Here is a 20,139-nt window from a genome sequence, read left to right on the forward strand (position 1 = left end):
GTACTGAAAATTAACTAATGAAAATCAGACATTGATTTTGAATTGTGGTTCAACAGAATCATTTTAAAAAACAAACTAATGAAACTGGCCTGGACAAAAAGGATGGTACCCCTAGAAAAGATGTAAAATAATGTGACCATAGGGACACGTTAAACTAAGGTGTGTCCTGTAATTAGTATCACATGTATCTTCAAACTTGTAATCAGTCAGTCTGCCTATTTAAAGGGTGAAAAGTAGTCACTGTGCTGTTTGGTATCATGGTGTGTACCACACTGAACATGGACCACAGAAAGCTAAGGAGAGAGTTGTATATATAATGTTCAGCTTAAAACAGCGTGCCACGTCGCATGCACGGCCAGGACATTCCAATTAAAAAGGACATGGTTCTAAAGCAGTGTTGTTAATGAAGCAGTAAGATAGAGTAGGCTACCTACACAAGATTATTTCCTACAGGCGGTGAAAGAAATGGCCTGTGTGTCCTAGAATATCACAGGCAGCACAAGAGCACAGAAAACCCCCTCACCCAAGATATTAGTAATATCAGCATGTATGACATCTCTGCAACGTTATTACAAAAAGTTGTATATATAGGTAAAGCTTGACTCATGCAGAACTGTATCAATACTTGAACATTTTCTGCATACATGTGGATCACCTTACACCCGCTTTTTATTTACTTTTCTCTGAAAACTTTATGAATTGATAAAGTTGTCACAGAGAGAGAGAGAGAGAGAGAGAGAGAGAGGAGAGAGAGAGAGGAGAGAGAGACAGAGAGAGAGAGAGAGAGAGAGACAGAGAGAGAGAGAGAGAGAGAGAGGGACAGAGAGAGAGAGAGAGAGAGACAGAGAGACAGAGAGAGAGAGAGAGAGAGAGAGAGAGAGAGAGACAGAGAGACAGAGAGAGAGAGAGAGAGAGAGAGAGGCAGAGAGAGAGAGAGAGAGAGAGAGAGAGAGAGAGAGAGAGAGAGAGGCAATGGATGTGTGTAAGCAAAATGATCAAATGTATTAACAATAAATATAGAACAAACAGAAACAGATCTAAATCTTGCGTCTCTCCAGATCCCAGTTTGACCTCTGAGGTCTCTGAGATCCCATCATGCACTCTGATTTAAAGGTGACAGGGAGTCGGTGCCTCCTGTGGTCATCAGGTTCTGTTGACTGAGCTGTACAACGCAGCTGGATCCTCTCCACGGTCCGCACCGCGGCTTCTGAGAACAAAACAAGTGATTCTGAAGATACAGTATGAAATCATAGAACTCATCACATCCCAGCAGTGATATGAAATCATAGAACTCATCACATCCCAACAGTGATATGAAATCATAGAACTCATCACATCCCAACAGTGATATGAAATCATAGAACTCATCACATCCCAGCAGTGATATGAAATCATAGAACTCATCACATCCCAACAGTGATATGAAATCATAGAACTCATCACATCCCAGCAGTGATATGAAATCATAGAACTCATCACATCCCAGCAGTGATATGAAATCATAGAACTCATCACATCCCAGCAGTGATATGAAATCATAGAACTCATCACATCCCAACAGTGATATGAAATCATAGAACTCATCACATCCCAGCAGTGATATGAAATCATAGAACTCATCACATCCCAGCAATGATATGAAATCATAGAACTCATCACATCCCAGCAGTGATATGAAATCATAGAACTCATCACATCCCAGCAGTGATATGAAATCATAGAACTCATCACATCCCAGCAGTGATATGAAATCATAGAACTCATCACATCCCAGCAATGATATGAAATTACGGTGATGTGTTTGGGATTACACCATCTGGAGTTCACAAAGACAGCAAGCCCTCCGCCTTTCTGTTTACCGCTCTGTTTGTCTCTGTCAGCTCGCACCACCGTGAAGCCGTCCGGTTCCACTAAGCAGTCTGGTATAATCCCCTTCAGCCATGTCTCCGTAAAGCACAGCACACTGGACTCTCGGTATTCCCGTTGGTCTTTCACCAGGGCTGCTAGCTCGTCCGTCTTGTTGGCCAGAGATCTCACATTGCCCATGATCACTGAAGGCAGGACGGGTTTAAATCTCCCTCCTCCCCCTCACGATCACACCGGCTCTTGATCCCCGTCTGTGTCGCCGTATCTCAGCAGGTAAATCCTTCGGTGGCGCTGCTACTCGGTCCCGAAAGGCGAGGAGCGCTTCAGATGAATACACCGTCCGTTGTCCGATCATGTCCGTTTGTCAGGCTAACTACATATAATAACTAAATAAGACGGCTGTGAAAAAGGAAACTATTTACATAAAGTGTGCAGTATACTATCACTGACAAAAACTAAGCGCAGTAGAAAGTTAAAAGTAACGAAAAAGAAGACAACGAAAGTAGAAACACGGAGAGCTACTAAGACAGGCTGCCACTCGCGTCGGCGCCTAGCAACCAAGTAATCTACTGTTAATCCTAACCCTAAACAGCTGTAGTTAGACACAATCATTATAATTAAAATCATAATCACACTGCCCTCCTGTGGACAAAGAGCATAACTACATCTCTTGCTCTTTTATTTTGAAGGATGTAACCGGAAGTGTGTCTTGTATGTAATTCCTCTAACTTGATATTGATGCAGGTGTAGTTACCGACCGTGGCCACTAGGGGGCGTTAAGATCCTTCTCTGGGTGATGTTACATAGATCTCATGTTACTGAGGCTGTAGCTAGTTAACCAACCACTTTACATTTAAATATTACTTCACAGCTAGTTGGGCTGAACATTTTAAACAAATATATCAAGCTGTGATTTTTCTCACTAATATTGTGATTTAAATAGATTATTTTCTATAAATCAATCTCCTGTTTTTCTGCTGATTTGATGGCCTAATGTTACACAGTTACAGTGTTAGAAAGTACATTTACTTTCATGCCACTTTATACTTCTACTGCAGGACATTTCAGAGGGACAAGTTGTCCTTCTTACTCCATTTATCTGCATTTACGCTCTACATTTATCTGACAGCTTTAGTTACTAGTTACTTTACAAACATATGAAAATGTACAGCTGAAACTATTAGTCGATTAACTTATTAATCGATTGACTGAAATTAATTGGCAACTATTTTTGATTATGTCATTTTTTAAGCAAAATCATTTCATGGTTCCAGCTTCACAAATGTGACGATTTGCTGCTTTTCCTTTTTAATTATTTTATTATATATAAATCTATCTAATGATATAATATGTCATAGTTTAACAGTCACAGGGGACGTTTTCTTTCTTTTAATACTTAGAGTACATTTTCCTGATTATACTTACATACTTTTACTTAAGTAACATTTTCAAAGCAAGACTTTTACTTGTGACAGAGTATTTTTACAGTGTGGTATTAGTACATTTATTTAGGATCTGAATACTTCCTCCAACACTGCACAGTTGTCAACACAATACGTTTTTATTAATAATCACAAACTGGCTTTGGAAGTAACCTGAGGTAGTTTTTAACAAAAGAAAAGTATGATTTTAGCTGTCATTCATATGATATTACATTAGTGCTTTACTTCATAAATCAAAGATACTCCGTGTTTAAAGTAATCAGCTTGTTTAAGGTGAGACAGCTCAGTCTGGGTTCAACTTTAATGGTATATTTAGTTGTAACAGTTTGACTCTGATCAATAAATGTCAGGTTGTCCTGTGTAATGTTAATAATGAATATCAGTGAGGTGTTTCTTCAGCTGATAATCATAATTCAGATTGATACTCTCTGATCAGCATCACTGTGTTCATGTTGTTGAGTCTAATTGTCTGATAAATGTTAGTTGTGACACCTACAGTACAGGTAGTTATGGCTGAAACCTTGTCTACGTACAGTGCAGGTAAATAACACCTGGCAGGTGTGTCTTTGTTAGAAACAGCAGGAATGTGATGAAGCTGCAGGTGTTGGGAGTTCTTGTTCTTCATCTGTGCTCGTTGTGTTCTTAATGCAGTGGGTTTCTCTGCTTCACGGTGTGAATAGTTGACCTCATATCAGTCACACTGATGTGAATACAGACAGTAGAAACTGATTTATCAAGAAAATCACGTTGAACAAATGTTAAATCTAAAGTGTGTCGGTTCACTTTCCTCTGTGACAGGACTACATATATGTAGAGACTGTGATCACTACAGGTTGTAATATTAATATTTCACACTAGTGGACAGTTTGTTCAGGATTTGCACAATTCTTTTTTAAACGTTTTACTGATTTAATTTGAGGTGTTTAAACTGTGTTTTCTTGTCAGCAGCTCAGATGTGGAGGAAGAGGAGCTGCAGATGGAAACACTCGAGGATGTTGTTATCAGACAGTTTTCCCTAACATAGTTCCTTTTTGAATGAGATATAAACATTTAAACTTTATACTGCATGATCATCTCCTCAGTCAGGCTAGGCGTTATCTGTTGGGACTGTTTCTTTAGTCAATCTGAAACCTGATAGTGTGACACGGAAATATAAATACATCATTGTTAAAGTTACTCATTAACGATAAGCTTCTACTAACTCTGAAATACTGACGTGTGAAATTCAATAAACTAGTAACTTTAACATTTGACTAGTAGAGAATTTGGGATTATATTTCTAAATCCAGGTTGCTGGATATTACTTATGTCTTTTCTCTTTTTGTAAAAATAAAAAAAGCTGAAACATGAAATAGTGGAAGAAACATACAAATATAACTAATAAGAAAATAATATAATACATTTCAAAATGTAGGTTCTTGTACTAATTGAGCAAGGAAGATGTGTCATTTCTGGCTACTGTGTTTAGATCATGAAAAAGACTTGCAACTCAGAAATGATTTTATTGTGCAACAGAGATGATATTTTTTCTTCCAGATGTTCAGAAAAATCTTAGAGATATAATTCTGAAAACACAACTATAAAAGCACATTAGTATTTAACTAAACTGGTTTATTGACATGATTGAGATAACAAATGAGATAACATCGGACCAAAACTCATTTTAATTCAACCTGTTCAAGACAAAAGATATTCTCATAAACACACCGTATTAAAAAGATGATTAGTGTGAGCAACACACACACACACACACACGCACACACACACACACACACACACACAGGCACACACACACGCACACACACACACACACACACACACACACACACACACACACTCGTAGATAAACTCTGAGGTCAAAGGTTTCCTGTAAATGGAGAGATGAGGTACCCTGAGGGAGTGCTACTGAACTAGTTGTGTCTTGTAAAAGGATTCTATTACGTTACAGAATTTAGGTCCAAATCCAAACTGTACATACGTAAGACTTTAAACACGCTCATGAACGGGGAGGGAACTATGACAGGGATTTCCTGTAAATGAAGAGAGGAGGAGCCACACTGATCCTGTGATCCAGGCTCATGAGAAAACAGGAAGGAAACCAGAAAGTGGAAGTGTTCAGTTCAGTTAGTTTTTCCAGACTCCATTTTGAGAAGAGGACCGAGGGCTGAAGACTGAAGACTGAAGCAGGGTGAGTGTTAATCCAACATTTTATTATGTTACTGTTAAAGTCTCTGAGTCAGTTTCCTCCCTGTGGACTGTAGAGGAGAGAAATGTTAGAATGAACTCAACAGTTTGATTCATCTGTGAACACAAAGTCATGACTGGCTGAATAATCCTCATTAAAGCTGCTGTAAGACAAGAAAACAAGCAGAGAGGTAAAGAGAAGTGACCAGGTGGAGCGCTGGCTGCTTTATTATACTGTATACTGTGTGTATTAAATGTCCACAGTCAATGTTTCTGTTTGACCTCTCAGACTGACTTCAGATCAGAAGATGGAGGAAGACGAGGACAGAGCAGAGTCTCTAGTCTCCGGTCGTCTGTCTATGAAGAGTGAGCGGTCTAAAGGTCTTCCTCTGGACTTCAGTAATGAACCTGCACCCTCAGACACAAAGTAAGACAGCTGCTATATTCACATTTATACACAAATGTATTTGCCAACTAAAATTTAACAGACTTCGTCAAATAAGCTCTTCCTCTTAGTGTCTGTGACAGCTGTCAGTCAGCTAGAGAAGATGTAATCTAATCTAAGAAAACGGCTACAAACCTTTAAACCTCCTTATTGTTGACAGCAGCAGTAGTTTGTGTGTTTAGAGCGACCTTAATGACCTAAAAGAGAATTCATCAAGGATTCATGTGATGTGAATAAAATCATGTTGGTGTTTGCAGAGTTCAGTCCAGACGGAGAGCAGAGTCTCCAGTACCCAGCTGTCTGTCTATGAAGAGTGACTGGTCCAAAGGTCATCCTCTACTCTTCAGTGATGAACCTGGACCCTCAGAGTCAAAGTAAGAGACTGTTTCTACTCTGAGCTGACCTGATGGATGATGATGCATTGAGGATGAAGACTAAACGTTCTGCTAACAGATTGATATTCCTCAACATGCAGCTTCATGTTGTACTAACTGATCAAGAAGAAGAGTCATCTCTGGCTACCATCTATGTTTGGATTATGAAAAAGAGTTGCAACTCAGGAAAATGGCTTAAATGATTCTTTATTATGCAACAGACAATAAATCTGATTTGTGTGATACACACGCCCTCATAGATGAACTCAAAGGTCAAATGTTTCCTGTAAATGAATCACAGAGCAGAAGGATGAATATTTCCATTAGCAGTAGAATAGACAGAGAGATCGCTGGACAAAGGTCTGGGTCACCAGTAACTTCTAATCACAGTTAAAGCGATGCTGAACTTTGGTAGAACTTTGGGTTGTATCTTTAACTAGCCGTGATATATGACCTACTAAAGGAGATAATCATCATCAACTGCTCCCGTCAGCGGGTTACGCTTTGTTCTGCTTTTCTCTCTCTCTATTTACTCCCTTGCTAGTGAAACAGGTTGCTTTCACTCATGACCCGTTCTGTTGGGTTAAAACAAACTCAGGTCTGTACTGTTAGTACGGTTTGTTTGGGCCGGTGTGAAAGCTCATTCAAACTCTGGTGAAGACCAAACAACCAAACTCTGGTCCACCTTAAGAGTTGGGTCTCGGTCGTCTTCCAAGTGAACTCTGGGAGCGTTTCGTTTCTGGTGTGAAAGCAAGCGAACCAACCGCCAGCAGATATGTGATGTTAGCATGATTTATAAAGCTAAACTACTAATAAATCCATCTGCTGATGGTGGAATCTGTTCAGGAAGTGATCTTATTGATCTGTATTTAAACGTTCAGGGCAGCCTACGTTGACCCTGACAATGCTGCATTATGTTTCATACCGTCTGCCTGAATATACCTGTATTCACCCTCTGTCTGAAACGCTCCTTTATCCACTACGAAACATTAGCTTCAGATCCCGGCGCTCTTCCCGAGGGCTTGGTTTAGCAATATCTAAAGATATTCCTCTACACTTCAGTAATGAACCTGCACCCTCAGACACAAAGTAAGACAGCTGCTATATTCACATTTCTACACAAATGTATTTGCCAACTACAATTTAACAGACTTCATCAAATAACCTCTTCCTCTTAGTATCTGTGACAGCTGTCAGTCACCTAGAGAAGATGTAATCTAATCTAAGAAAACAAGCTTTTAAACCTCCTTATTGTCGACAGCAGCAGTAGTTTGTGTGTTTAGAGCGACCTTAATGACCTAAAAAGAGATTCATATGATGTGAAGTAAATCATCTTGGTGTTTGCAGAGTTCAGTCCAGACAGAGAGCAGAGTCTCCAGTACCCAGCTGTCTGTCTATGAAGAGTGACCGGTCCATGGGGGATACTCCAGACTTCAGTAATGAACCTGGACCCTCAGAGTCAAAGTAAGAGACTGTTTTTACTGTAAGCTGACCTGATGGATGATGATGATGCATTGAGGATGAAGACTAAACGTTCTGCTAACAGATTTATATTCCTCAACATGCAGCTTCATGTTGTACTAACTGAGCAAGAAGAAGAGTCATCTCTGGCTACCATCTATGTTTGGATTATGAAAAAGAGTTGCAACTCAGGAAAATGGCTTAAATTATTATTTATTATGCAACAGACAATAGTTTTTTTTCCAGGTGTTGAGAAGAATCTTAGTCATATAAGTCTGAAAAAGCACATTAGTCTTTAACCACATTGATTTAAACATTAAAATGAGATAACATTTGACCAAAACTCATTTTAATTCAACCTGTTCAAGCTAAAAGAGATTCTCATGAACACTCCGTGTTATAAAGCTGATTTGTGTGATACACACGCCCTCATATATAAACTCAAAGGTCAAAGGTTTCCTGTAGATGAATAACAGAGCAGAAGGATGAAGACTGTAGACTGAGGCAGGGTGAGTGTTAATCCAACATTTTATTACTTTACTGCCAAAGTGTCTGAGTCCGTTTCCTCCCTGTGGACTGTAGAGGAGAGACATGTGACGCTGCCACCTTGTGGTTTCCCGGCGTGCCCTCACAATATGAGGTCCATGAGCAAGTTGCAGTTCTTTTTCCTCCCATCATGTTATATAGCCTCCAGAATAATATCAATGATTTAAAAGTGGCCAAAGAGAGCTGATTATGTCCTTTACTGATTCACAGTCACTTTGGGTAGTTTAGTCTGAGTTAGTTAGGTTTGAACTGAGGTTAGAAGTGGTCTAAATATTGAGGTAGACCAGCAGTCTGAGACACACAGCATGTAACTCTGGTGTTCCTTGTTAGAATAGATTAATATCAATGTTTTATAAATGTCTGTTGCTCCTCTTTAATAAAGACACTTCAGCCAGATCACTAAATGTTCAATAAGACAGTCAGACAGGAAAAGCAGCTAATTCTAGTTTATTAAAGCAGGAGAGTTCAAATAAAGGAACATCTTCATCACAGACTGAATGCTGAATTCACTACCAACACTTTAACTCTTCTCTGTGACCATCTGAGCTTCAGTGTCGGACAAGTCTGGATATTCTTCACCAACAATCAACACATGATTTTAGTAATAAAGTAATGTCTCCACAGAAAGATGAAGAGGAGTCATGCTTCTGTGGAGGAGCTGATGTCCAGATCCAGAACAAGACCTGGACCTCAGACAGCCAGTCAGACCAGAACAAGACCTGTACCTCAGACAGCCAGTCAGACCAGCACTGTCCAAAGTAAGACTGTAGATGTGTCTGCTGATGTCTTCATGTCTGGAAACTTGTTGTTTTAATTCACTGACTATTGTTGTAACAACTGTTTCAGATCTGCTCCACCAGACATATCTGCTCTGCATCACTTCCTTTCTGAATCTGAACCCAAGAGAAATCATTTTATATTTGTATGTTTTGTTTTTATGATAGCACTCCGTCTTTGCATCAACCAATCAGAATGATGTTTGTTCTCCATCTGCATAGATGAAGATGAAGAACTATTAATCTCTGTAAAGCAACAACATCACTGTTCTATCCTAGACAGACAGACACACTGATGAAAGGGGAGTTATCTTCTTGTCATTGTCGTATAACAATACATGCTCATGGGGGATCTCTTGTTGGGTCTCTAAATGATAGAGTACGGTCTAAACCTGCTCTATATGAAAAGCATCTTAAGATAATTTCTGTTATGATTTGACGCTATATAAACATAAATTGAACTGAACTGAACTGAACAGGAGCCACAGACTTTGAACAACATTATCTTTCCTGCTACAGTCTCCTTCTCTGACTTACAAACACACGTCTGGTCCTGCAGAGCGACTTGTTGAAAAACTATTAAAAATAAATATAGAAATCACGTTGACGTTAGTTTAGACTTCAAGAAGGGAAGATGACTTTATAACCTTTACTTCTTTATATGTTCTTATATTGATTATTTTCATATTGGCATTAGAAATAATGAGTTTCTTTGTTTTGTCTTAAACTTTGTTTCTCTCTTTCAGCAGATAGAGGTCTGCAGGAGGTTGTAGATGAACATAAGATCAGTCTGAAGAAGAGATGTGAACGTGTGACTGAAGGAACTGAAGGAAGTGATGAAACAGGAAGTGGAGCCCTCCTCAACAGGATCTACACTGAGCTCTACATCACAGAGGGACAGAGTGAAGAGGTTAATACCCAACATGAGGTGAGGCAGCTTGAGACAGCTTCCAAGAAGAAGACCCTCCATGACGCTCCAATCAAGTGCCAGGACATCTTTAAAGCCTTACCTGACCAACAGGGACACATCAGAGTCGTTCTGACGAACGGCGTCGCTGGCGTTGGAAAAACCTTCTCAGTGCTGAAGTTCACTCTGGACTGGGCAGAGGGCTTGGAAAACCAAGATGTCAGTCTGGTGGTTCTGCTTTCGTTCAGGGAGCTGAACTTGATCAGAGATGAGCAGTACAGTCTTCTCATGCTGCTCCATGTTTTCCATCCAACATTACAGAAGGTCACAGCAGAGAAGCTCGCTGACTGTAAAGTTCTGTTCATCTTTGACGGCCTGGATGAAAGCAGACTTTCACTGGATTTCAAGAACAAGAAGGTTGTGTCTGATGTCACCCAGAAGTCATCAGTCAACGTGCTGTTGACAAACCTCATCCAGGGGAAACTGCTTCCCTCAGCTCTCGTCTGGATAACTTCCCGACCTGCAGCAGCCAATCAGATCCCTCCTGCATGTGTTGGCAGGGTAACAGAAGTACGAGGCTTCACTGACGCCCAGAAGGAGGAGTACTTCAGGAGGAGATTCAGTGATGAAGAGCAGTCCAGCAGAATCATCTCACACATCAAGACATCCAAGAGCCTCCACATCATGTGTCTAATCCCAGTCTTCTGCTGGATCACTGCTACAGTTCTGGACCACATGTTGACTACAGACCAGAGAAGAAAGCTGCCCAAGACCCTGACTGACATGTACTCACACTTCCTGGTGGTTCAGACAAAGAGGAAGAAGCAGAAGTACGGTGAGGGACATGAGACGAGTCCACAGGAGCTGACGGAGGCTGACAGGGAAGTTCTTCTGAAGCTGGGGAGGCTGGCATTTGAACAGCTGGAGAAAGGAGACATCATGTTCTACCAAGAAGACGTGGAGCGGTGTGGTCTGGATGTCACAGAGGCCTCGGTGTACTCAGGAGTTTGTACAGAGATCTTCAAAAGAGAGAGTGTGATCTTCCAGAAAACAGTCTACTGCTTTGTTCACCTGACCGTTCAGGAGTTTCTGGCTGCAGTCTACATGATCCACTGTTACACAAACAGGAACACAGAGGTACTGAAGGACTTCCTGGGAGAAGACTATGATCATTCAACCCTGGATGACTTCCTGAAGAGAGCCATGGAGAAATCCCTTGAAAGTAGAAATGGCCACCTGGACCTGTTTGTTCGCTTCCTTCATGGCCTCTCTCTGAAGTCCAACCAGAAGCTCTTAGGAGGTCTGCTGGGTCAGACAGACAATAGTCCAGAAACCATCCAGAGAATCATCAAGAACCTGAAGGAGAAGAACAGACATGAAGTCTCTCACATAAACATCAACATCAACATCTTCCACTGTCTGACGGAGATGAACGACCACTCGGTACATCAGGAGATCCAAGAGTTCCTGAAGTCAGAGAACAGATCAAAGAAGGAACTCTCTGCGATCCACTGCTCAGCTCTGTTCTACATGCTGCGGATGTCAGAGGAGGTTCTGGATGAGTTGGACCTGAAGAAGTACAACACAACACCAGAGGGACTACTGAGACTGTTTCCAGCTGAGAGGAACTGCAGAACAGCTGAGTAAGTCCAGATGTGATTAACTTTATAGATCAGTGTAGATTACTAGTTTAGTTCTTCAAATATACACAGTATAAATTATTCTTAAAATATAATATTCTTATAAGTGTTCCACGTGTTTATTACATAAATATGTCAGTTGTATTTTGTCACAGATGTTCTTGAGCTGTTTCAAATGTTGAGTTCAAAATGTTTCAGTACTTTGTGTTTCTAGCTGTCAAGTTAATGAACACTTATTCTATTTATTTATAATAATTGTTACATTTTACAGTTTTTTCTGATGTATGTTTTTGGGTGATGGAGACGACATGTGAACCTGGTAAAACAAATGAAAAGAACAAAAGATCAGCTGTCTGGTGGAGCGCTGGGTCTAACCGGTGTAACGGCAGCAACAGAACGTTTGCTGATCCGGCGGGGAGTCGGGGCGGTCCTGGGATCAGAGCCCTGGTGCTGGGGTTTGCTTTCAATAGGCCTTGCACCACATTACACCTTACCTTGTGTGTTTTTGGGCTCATCTCTTTCGTTGGCTTCAAATCCAAACTGTTGCCATGTTGCTGCAGTTTTAGTTTTCTTTGAGACCAGCTCTGCCATGTCTCGTCTCATCACCCCAAAAAACACATGAACTTCCTAGTAAACAAACCTCTTCTTGTTAATACACCAACATAACATCATAATATTACGTTAATCACGTTGTCATATTGCAAATACAGGCTGGATTTAGCACTGTGACTCTGTCGGCACAGGTTGTTGATGTAGGATACTTTTTAATTTGCCAGAACGTGTCATAATGACAAATATCGGTTCTGCCTGTTAGCATAAAATCAAACTGGTTTAAGTTCGTACACCGGACTGGACCGGACCAGACCAGACCGGACCGGACCGGACCCGCAAATCCGAAAAACTACTGGTCATACGAGACAAAGATCGTCGTTGTAAAACCCCTGAGTGTGTTGGATCGAGCAATGGTGCATTTTATTGCTCATGAAGTCAAGTTGTGTTCCATCATCTTGTTTTTAAGTCTTTCCTTTTATTCTGTACCTCACAGAAGGAAACTCAGGTGATCAGGAGATCTTAAACACACCAAAGATCAATGTTCTGTTTTTAATGCTGATACACTGATAACATCTTTCTGATGACATCATGTTGTAAATAATGAAACCTCATTGGTTCATTAATTGTGTTTGTGAGCTGAATACGTTTGATGCTCAGAAAAGAGTGTTAATGACAAAACGCCATGCAGTCATCAACATATCTAATTATATGAATGTTTAATTACATACAGGTCTAATATTATTACACAATCTGTTTCATTTCTCTACCGTTTGGCAGCAGTCACTGAATTTTACCATTTATGGACGTGAACCTGACAGCAGCAGGTAGCTAGCAAAGAGAGGTCAACTTTATCAACTGTATTATTATTACTTATTCACTGAGTTTTAAAAATGCCTTTCTAATCAAGAAGGCCTCATGCTAACTTTGTGGAGACAGACCTGGGATCAGATCACACTGACAGACTGGACATTAGGGAAGCCTCAATGTAACTACATGTTCTCTCTCTTCATCTGCAAGATTAAAAACAACAAAGATTAAAAGTCTGCAGGTTTGAGAGAGAGTGATGAGAATTATTGTTTCATGTCAGACAGTGAGATAAGATTAGCTGAACCACTGATGTGAGGAGCAAATGTTAATCAGAGAAGTATATATCAAACTGTTTAGTCATCAAATGCATGACGTAAATATAAACTGTCCTCTTTCATAATAACATATTTTGTAATCTTTGTGTCATCACAGACTTTCTGATGCTCTCTGTGAAGTTGTGGCCTCAGCTCTGAAGTCCAACCCCTCCCATCTGAGAGGGCTGGACCTGAGTGACAACAACCTGGAGGATTCAGGAGTGAAGCTGCTTTCTGCTGGACTGGAGAGTCCAAACTGTAGACTGGAGACTCTGAGGTCAGTTCACTGACTGTAGTTTATGTAGTTTGTACACTCTCTCTCTGCACACTGGCTCTGCTCCAGATGGCTCTAGAGAGGGACTTTAACGTAGCTCTCCAACACGCTTGGCACACAGGAGAGGCTTCAGTTGGTTGTAATCTTCTCACCTCACCACTAGATACCACCAGATCCTAAACACTGGACCTTTAACCACAGACCTTATTTCAGGCATCTAACTAAAAACCCATTGACTTCCAGACGAGGAAACAGGAAGTGCTAAAATGCTGACTCATTTCTGGGTTTTAGGACTCATTCCTGTAGCTCTCTATTTGAACATGTCTAAAGGTGCAACACTCTTCAACAAACACGTATTGCACCAACTTAAAGGCACATAAGTGATGATTATGAACGACACCATCTAATCAGAGGTTTCTATGGTTCTAAGTTATTCCCACGTTCTTTTTGACAGCAGATCTAACTGTGCTCTGTTTTCATGTCAGCATTGTCTAATTATTTGAAGCAAGAACCAAATAAATATTCTGCATCAGAAACATCTTTGCAGGTTCATATTCTTTTCAAGTCTATCTGAATACAATACTCACATGTTCATATGTACATTCAAAGAGTTATTGATGTCTGTCATCATTCCTTCTGTCTGTGAAGCAATCCCCGTTTAACCTGAGTGTTACGAGATGACGACTAAATCCACAGTCTTGTTGTGTGTAAAATGACCTGTAACGTTGATCTTAAACTAATCGGAGGCTTCAGCAGTCTGAGTTAGACGTATTAGGGCTGGGTGACCTGGACAAAATCAATATTTTTGACCAAATACTTCGATATTGATATTGTAGGATTGACCATTGGTGCTTTCACAAAATATTGACACAATGAGATTTTTGATAAATAATCATCAGTAATGTGGATCTAATGACGGAGTGTAAAAGACAAACTAGAAAATTTCGCATTCAATTTTGACCATTGTGCCTGGTGCTGGGGGGGAGGGGGAGAGAAAACATCTTAAGACAGGTTAGACTGATTTTCTAAAAACAATATAGTGTTTTTGAGCTCTCTTCACGTCGATTCTCCATTCATTCCTATGGAGCAAAAAATCGCACTTTCACAGGATTTTTATGGAAACGGCTGCACGAATCTCTTAGAAAAGTCATAGCACACCTTTCCCGATCATCCCGCACGTTTTGATGTGTTTTTTGTACAAGGTAAAGCCTTGTGCTTCTAGGCACACTGGAACAATAGAACAGATAGATAGATAATAATAGATATAATAATAGTGTTAGTTTGGAGCGTTATTTAACCTCCTTCATGACCAGCTAGTCTGACATGGTTGGTACCGATGGATTCATCAGGTTCTCTAGTTTACTATGATACCAGTAGTAGTAGTAGTAGTAGTAGTAGTAGTAGTAGTAGTAGTAGTCTGACATGGTTGGTACTGATGGATTCATCAGGTTCTGTAGTTTCAGATGATACCAGTATCTTCACTCTAGCTTTAAAACTGAGCCGCTACAACCTCCAAAAGTTTGATTGTGTTGATGCTTTAAAGAAATGAGTGGCGTTAAAACGATTAACTTTGACAACCCTAGATATTAGGATATCCAGAATCTAAGAGGATATCTCGTCTCATATCACGATATTGATATAATATGGATATATTGCCCAGCCTTAGTATGAATCCAGTCAGTATGTTGTGTTTGGCAGTTTCCTTGTTGAGCTGCAGGAGGATTAGTAACTCAAAGAGGGAAGTTGGTACTAAACAGTCTGTAACTTTGATTTGTCGACTCAGACTGCTGAATCTTCATATTAGTTTTAGTCTAACTTCTGAAGTCATTTCTTACAGTGTAGTTGTGTTATGAAGGGACCACTTCACAGGAGGAATGATTACTGCCACCAATAACTCTTTTTAATGTACATATGACATGTGGCTGTTGTTTATAGACACACTTGAACAAATGTGGACCTTTCCTGTAAATGACATAAACCTGCTAAGCTCCCAGATACAGTGAGAAGAAGGCCATGTAATAAATGAAGTAATGAAGTCCAACAAGTCTGATTTAATATTGATCCTCTAATTCCAGACTTGACAGAGATCAGCAGCATGTTATTGATGTGTGTTGAAATGAACAGCTGTATGAATGTTGTGGTGACATCTGGATGATGTCTGTAGAAGGCTGACATGATGATGATCCACAATAACACAATGACAAAGTCACTCTACTCATTTTAGGGAAAAGATCATTGATTAGGACATAGTGATGTTGAGCTACACATTTAAAACCTGAACACATCTGATTGGATTATGAAGTGATTTTATCTTCATCATTTATTCTTTATTCAGATTGAGGGGCTGCTGGTTGTCAGAGATCAGCTGTGCTTCTCTGGTCTCAGCTCTGAAGTCCAACCCCTCCCATCTGAGAGAGCTGGATCTGAGAGGAAACTTCAACCTGAAGGATTCAGGAGTGAAGCTTCTGTCTGGTTTTCTGGAGAGTCCACGCTGTAGACTGGAGTCTCTGAGGTCAGACACCATTTTTTACTTGTGTACTGAGATTAATATGATATGAAAGTTGTGGTGACACTAAACTGCAGACATCAGGCTGATATTATACTGATCCACACTGAGTATCTTAATGCTAAAGTCCATTTTCTTCTTCAGTGGTTTAGTCCATTGACTGTGGCAGAGCAATGTTGAGCTACACATTTAAAACCTTCATAAATCACAACACCTGACTTCATCATGTTAAAATAAATTATATAAAAATACATCAATATGAAGAATAAATAAATAGTCTCTATTTCAGCTATCAGACAATAACAAATATATTCACTATTTGTTTTTTCTATAAATGTTATGAAGCTTTATGATGCTTTTACTGACTGAAGAGTTTAAACTGAAGATGCTTTGATTTTATGACTCCACTATTCCTAAAATATATATTTTAGATGTCTTATCTTAAATATCTTTTGTTCACATTTCTCCCCAAATCCATCCTGACATCTTTGACATCTTTAGAAACTTTGAGATGTTGAGTTGAATCTTGAATCAGTTTCTGTGGTTCTTATTTATGTTTGGCTGCTCAACATGAGTTTGTTTAGATGGATCCACTGGTGGAGCTGTCAGAGTTTAAGAGGTGAAGTCACTACGTCTTTATTGAAGTAGCAGCACGTTGTCATTAATATTAATGAGAGCTCTGTTTCACTGTTTGTATTTGACAGTTTTTAACCTGCATCCTGTTGGCTTCAGGTGTTTGGAGTTTACATTTTCTAAACTTCTACGTTCTAAACCTTCTTCAGCTCTGAACACATTATTAAACATTGAATGATTTCAAGCAGGAACGTTGTCTTCTAAACTTACATCATTTATTCTTTATTCAGATTGATTCACTGCAGTTTGTCAGAGATCAGCTGTGCTTCTCTGGCCTCAGCTCTGAAGTCCAACCCCTCCCATCTGAGAGAGCTGGAGCTGAGTAACAACAAACTGAAGGATTCAGGAGTGAAGCTCCTCTGTGGTTTTCTGGAGAGTCCACACTGTAGACTGGAGACTCTGGGGTCAGTTCACTGATTCTCTGTTACTGTTATAGATCTTATATGTTTAATTAACAATTGAAGCTGATTTATGTACAAACATAACTTACATCCATAAAGTTGTTAATGTCCTTTTCTTCATATTTTCATGTTTCTTGAACTAAATTCAGTCTGCAGTCACTAAAGACTTGTGTTTCTTAAAGAAACTGTTAGTAACTTGTTCCAGGTATAAATCATTGCTGGTCGGTGTCTCATGGTCTCTCGTGTGTCTCCGCTGTTCAGACTCAGACTCCAACACAAACTCCAGTGAAGCACCAAAACCTCTTGGTTGTATCTAGTGAAGCCCGTCTGTTAAACAGTGTTGGCCGCGGTCGGAGGACGCGGGGGAGACCGTAGCTTTGGTCTCCAGGACCGGAGTCTCTGCTCCTCGTCTCCTCTGCCTGCCTTCACTCACACACCACGCTCCTTCTCTCTCTCTCTCTCTCCACCTCTCACGTGCATGCTGCTCACTCCACACTGCAGCAGAGTTAGTTTAGCTCTGAGAATATCTAGTGAATGTACAGTGGACGTTTGTGCAGAAATAACTGCTGCAGCTCCTCCAGACCAACAGAGGTTTCCTGTGTCTTGTGAAGTGACGGGGCTCCGCAGAGAGAAACGTTATCGTCTCCCCCGTTCCCTCCGGCCGCGGTCGGGAGGCTGAGGCGGGAAAAGCCAACACTAGGATCAGCATTGATTTATGGAGAGACCTTCGTCTAGTCAGTTAACATTACTGCCAAGCAGCTGAAATATAGAGTGATATTGTGCTTTTAGCTGACGTGTGTCTCCTCACTGTATTGAGCGATGCTCCTTCATGTCTATGTAGAGCGAGCACAAGCGCCAGCAACAGGACGCTGACTTTAGTTGACTTAACGGACACAGGTGAAGCTGTTAACAAGACATTATGATTCTTACTAACAGGCCCTTTAAAGAAAGTGTAGAAAATGTCCACTGTTAGTTGTTAAAGTAAATGAATGTTTATCATTGTTGGTAAATGGTCACATCTGGATACAGAAGATCCTCTGAACTAATATCTGTTTTAAATTGATCAAGTTTAGTTAAAGCATCAGGAGGCAGATTGGAGCAAATATGATTAAAAAAGTTATTTTGATAAAACGGTTGCTATATCCTGACAGTAGTGCATGAGACAGGTAATCTGAAAAAAATCATGTCCTCCGGTGTCCTCCGTGTCCCCCGGTGTCCTCTATGTCCTCTGTGTCCTCCGGTGCTCCTAACGGCATCTGCAAGATTCCACAGACCGGAGGAAAACAAGCAGTAAGAGCTGATCTGAGGTCTGCTGTCCAGCTGCTATCTCTGAGAGCCGGCTGTCAATCACTCTGAACTCTGATCAAACGGTCAAACTAGACAGCGCTGATCAGATATGAATCAATATTCTGTTACGTTAATGTCTATTCCTCTCCTCACATGTTCTCTGAATCATCTTGTAGTGCACGGTTTAGCTGTGAAATGAGAACGTTTGTGACGCAGCTGCCATTGTGAACTCTGGTGAGGGAACGCCAAGTTCTGGTCACATGACCGGAGCTCAGCCAATAGGAACGCTCTCTCTCTGAAATGACCTGTGATTGGTCAAAGTCTCCCGTCACGGGCTAGATGTTGTAAAGCCTGTAAACAGAGCCATGAGGAGGAGCAGGAGTCTAGTTATCTCTCAGAACACTTGAATTACAATATGCTGAAAGGTTATTATGGGATGTCTGCCCAATGATGCCAAAAATATATATATATATATACTGCCTACTGCAGCTTTAATGAAGTAGAACTATTACTCTGGTTTCTGTTTGTTTCAACGTGTTCCACTAATAATGTCTGATCATTGATATTGATCCTTCAGCACACACACATAGATGAACACAGAGATCAGCAGCATGTTATTGATGTGTGTTGACATGAACAGCTGTATGAATGTTGTGGTGACATCTGGATGATGTCTGTAGAAGGCTGACATTATGATGATCCACAATAACACAATGACAAAGTCACTCTACTCATTTTAGGGAAAATATTATTGATTAGGACATAGTGATGTTGAGCTACACATTTAAAACCTGAACACATCTGACTGGATTATAAAGTGATTTTTATCTTCATCATTTATTCTTTATTCAGATTGTGGGACTGCAGTTTGTCAGAGATCAGCTGTGCTTCTCTGGCCTCAGCTCTGAAGTCCAACCCCTCCCATCTGAGAGAGCTGCAGCTGAATAACAACTACCTGGGTGATTCAGAAGTGAAGCTCCTGTCTGATCTGGTGAAGAGTCCAGACTGTGGACTGGAGACTCTGAGGTCAGTAGAGGGGCGGAGTCGGTCCATGCTGGTTTCAGCAGTATTGTTGTGATGTGTTTCCTCCGTTAAGCTGTGAGAGGAGAACGGTGACACACAGAGAGAGAGAACAGTCAGCCAATCAGATCAGCCAGAAGCTCATCATGTGATCATGTGTTAGAGTTGATGTGAAGAAGATGTTGTTGTTGTGTTCATGTCTCCAGGAAATAAAGCTGGATTACAGCTGACAGCATCACATCATGTATAGAGACAGTGGTCCTCATCCATCAAACTGTCGTACCATCAACTCTGATCAGAAAGTGTGTGTTCTCTCATTGATCAGTTCATCTCTGTCACAGCTCTGAGATCAGTCTGACTGAAGCCTCAGATCACTGGCTCTTATTTCATAGAACCGTGGTTACATTTAGTAACCATGATGTGCTTAAAGGAGGGTAACGGGATGAGGGTGTGGAGGTTTAGTGTCTTCATTAACTCCTTCCAGTCACTAGGAGCAGCACACTGGAATGAGTGAGGACCAGAGGAGGTGCAGACTTTAGGAACGACCACACTGATGAATTAGCTAGAAGATAAATTGCGGTTCCTGTTGGAGATATTGAGTAGTGAGCGGAGATATGGAGGTTGGTTCTGCTCATGATAGTTTTATAAATGAACTGTGTGCTGCATCAGTGACTGACAGGTGATGAAGGGAGTCTCTGTAAACA

At 40.6% G+C, this 20,139-nt stretch overlaps 1 protein-coding gene across 1 annotated transcript in view; it reads left to right on the forward strand.

Moving 5' to 3' along the window:
- Positions 1-20,139, forward strand: part of LOC141752673 (protein NLRC3-like) — a 782,294-nt gene that overhangs the window by 679,520 nt on the left and 82,635 nt on the right. Inside the window, exons 41-42 of the mRNA XM_074610793.1 lie at positions 15,924-16,100; positions 16,958-17,131. Of these exons, the coding sequence (XP_074466894.1) occupies positions 15,924-16,100; positions 16,958-17,131 (351 nt within the window). The remainder of the gene's footprint in view (positions 1-15,923; positions 16,101-16,957; positions 17,132-20,139) is intronic.

The sequence above is a fragment of the Sebastes fasciatus genome, chromosome 16 (genome assembly GCF_043250625.1).
Source record: "Sebastes fasciatus isolate fSebFas1 chromosome 16, fSebFas1.pri, whole genome shotgun sequence".
NCBI lineage: Eukaryota > Metazoa > Chordata > Actinopteri > Perciformes > Sebastidae > Sebastes > Sebastes fasciatus.